At 42.4% G+C, this 2,088-nt stretch overlaps 1 protein-coding gene and 1 non-coding gene across 2 annotated transcripts in view; one reads left to right on the top strand and one right to left on the bottom strand.

Annotated features, from left to right (window-relative positions):
- Positions 1-2,088, bottom strand: part of SARC_06959 (hypothetical protein) — a 5,797-nt gene extending 3,709 nt beyond the window's left edge. The window contains exons 1-2 of the mRNA XM_014299110.1: positions 1,744-2,088; positions 1-66 (exon numbers count right to left, since the gene is read on the bottom strand). The exon at positions 1-66 is cut by the window's left edge and continues 85 nt beyond it. Coding sequence (XP_014154585.1) covers positions 1-66; positions 1,744-1,887 — 210 coding nt within the window. The 5' untranslated portion in view covers positions 1,888-2,088. The remainder of the gene's footprint in view (positions 67-1,743) is intronic.
- On the top strand, positions 128-200 carry SARC_30152. The gene has a single exon. It is a non-coding gene; the product is annotated as a tRNA-Ala (tRNA).

Genomic DNA, 2,088 nt, shown 5'->3' with positions numbered 1-2,088 from the left:
AGTCGCATTATCAGCGATGAAGCAACTCTCGTGTATTTGAGGTTTCTCATTCAGATATACGCAGACCTAAACAATAGATACGGATGAGAGAGGTTTAAATATGGAGACAGGAAACATCTTAAGCGTCTGGGAATTAACTCAGTTGGTAGAGTGCGTGCTTAGCATGCACGAAGTCGGGAGTTCAATTCTCTCATTCTCCAGAATAATCTTTTTTTTGTGTGTGAATGTATGTATGTATATCTGTTGTATGTGTATGTGCACATGAACAAAAGGTTTACTATATGCGCCCCCACTCAATTGTGATTTGAGATATGACAACGAGGGGCTCAAGCTTACGGAGATAACCCAGACAAACTAGTAAGTAGCAATATAGTAACAGTCGTGAGTCTGCGAACATACATTCAGATGTGCGCACAAGTGGATGGCTGGGAATGAGAAGAGTCTAGCTATACACACATGCGGAGAGTGAGAACATTCTTATAGAGATACACATGACTGAACGATAGACGAGAGTGGGAAGAGCGGAACAAGAACCAGAAAAAAGGGTTTAATGTACACACATCTGCAACATAACGGAAACAGGAAACAGTTTAAGTTTAGGTCTACAGTTATCTGAACGATGGAGGTACACGGGAGAGATGGTTAGGGATGAGAAGAGAAGAGAAGGATCAGGCGAACAAGACCGGCACAAATACATTCGCAGCGATTGAATAACTGTCGTGGGTTTGAGGTTTCTCAGTAAAATAGATATCGGAGAGATACAGGGGTATGGTGAAAGGGTAAGACGCGCACACACCTGGGAAGTAGAGAGAAGCAAGAGATGTTTAGATAGACACGTAACACATAACGTATTTGAAATTGAACGAGAGATGAAGAGAGTGGTTGGAGATCTAAACAAGGAAAGAGCCAAGCCTATGTGAAGCCAGTATGGTGAAACACTGATTGCCATGTAGTGCTGTAGTTCAAAGGAGTGGGTGTGAGCTTTGTTTTTGGTTCTGGTGGGTTCGGTTACCAATACCAATACTAGTAGGGTAACACACCCGAACGCACTACTAAATGTGGGGATGTGCATGTATACACGACTTCATGAAACTGTTTGTATGTATTACACATACATTAATATATATATATATATACATATGCGGAAGGTCCTTGCGTAGGTACATGTACGCGACCAAGTCATGTGTATATACCGAGTCACATTGGTATACGCAGAAACGCCATTTGAAAAGAATCAATCATAAGCCAAGGTAGAGATACAATCATAGAACTTGAAGTAAGTACAGCTGCTGCTACGACACATGAATAAAACGAGACCCCTAAACCCACCCACACACTACATGCGCTAGTGCTGAGCTGCTTCATCCCCAAAGCAAGCATAGTTGACATCACTATTGGTGTGTGTTAATGTTAGGATAATGAATGTTGTTGGGATTGCTGCCGCACGCTGAGGGCGTTGCTAATGTTAATTGGTATTGTATTGAAGCTGATGTACGTTGATATAGTTACCGTTCTTCTACATATATCTCTATCTCTCCCCTACCTTGTCAGATTTGGTTGCTCGTGTGGGTGTTGCTTCTGATGGCTCACACGCCTTTCATTTCAATCCGTTAAATGCCCATACACACCACATACACAGCAGTACTGAAGTCGTTTGTGCTAGTAATCCTGACCATACGTTACTATTATTGCTATTATAAGTTGATTAAATAGCTAATCATAGACATCCATCTTCCCCCTTACCTTGTCTGAGCTGGCTGTTGGTGCGGGGGTTGCCTCGGACGGCTCGCTTGTTGTATAAGTTCGCATACACATGCCTCTGACCACACTTGGTCGCATTAGAACACCCATTGCCGGGCGTGTGCGTAGATAACCGAACAGCGACATAGTGTCAGATAGGGATGTTATAACAAGAACACAGGAGAGATGACAGTAGTATCTGTGTGTCAATATATGATTGATCTAAGTCCGGCACAAGAGTATGTATGTATATTCCAGCTGTTTCCTATACACATATATACTCAAGTATGCTTCCTCGTATGTGTGGTGGTATGGTTTAGTAGGGTTTAATGATACACACAGACACAG

This window comes from Sphaeroforma arctica (assembly GCF_001186125.1).
Source record: "Sphaeroforma arctica JP610 unplaced genomic scaffold supercont1.523, whole genome shotgun sequence".
Lineage (NCBI taxonomy): Eukaryota > Ichthyosporea > Ichthyophonida > Sphaeroforma > Sphaeroforma arctica.
The sequence above is the reverse complement of the archived record's forward strand: the minus strand, read 5'-3'. Positions and strand labels throughout refer to the sequence as shown.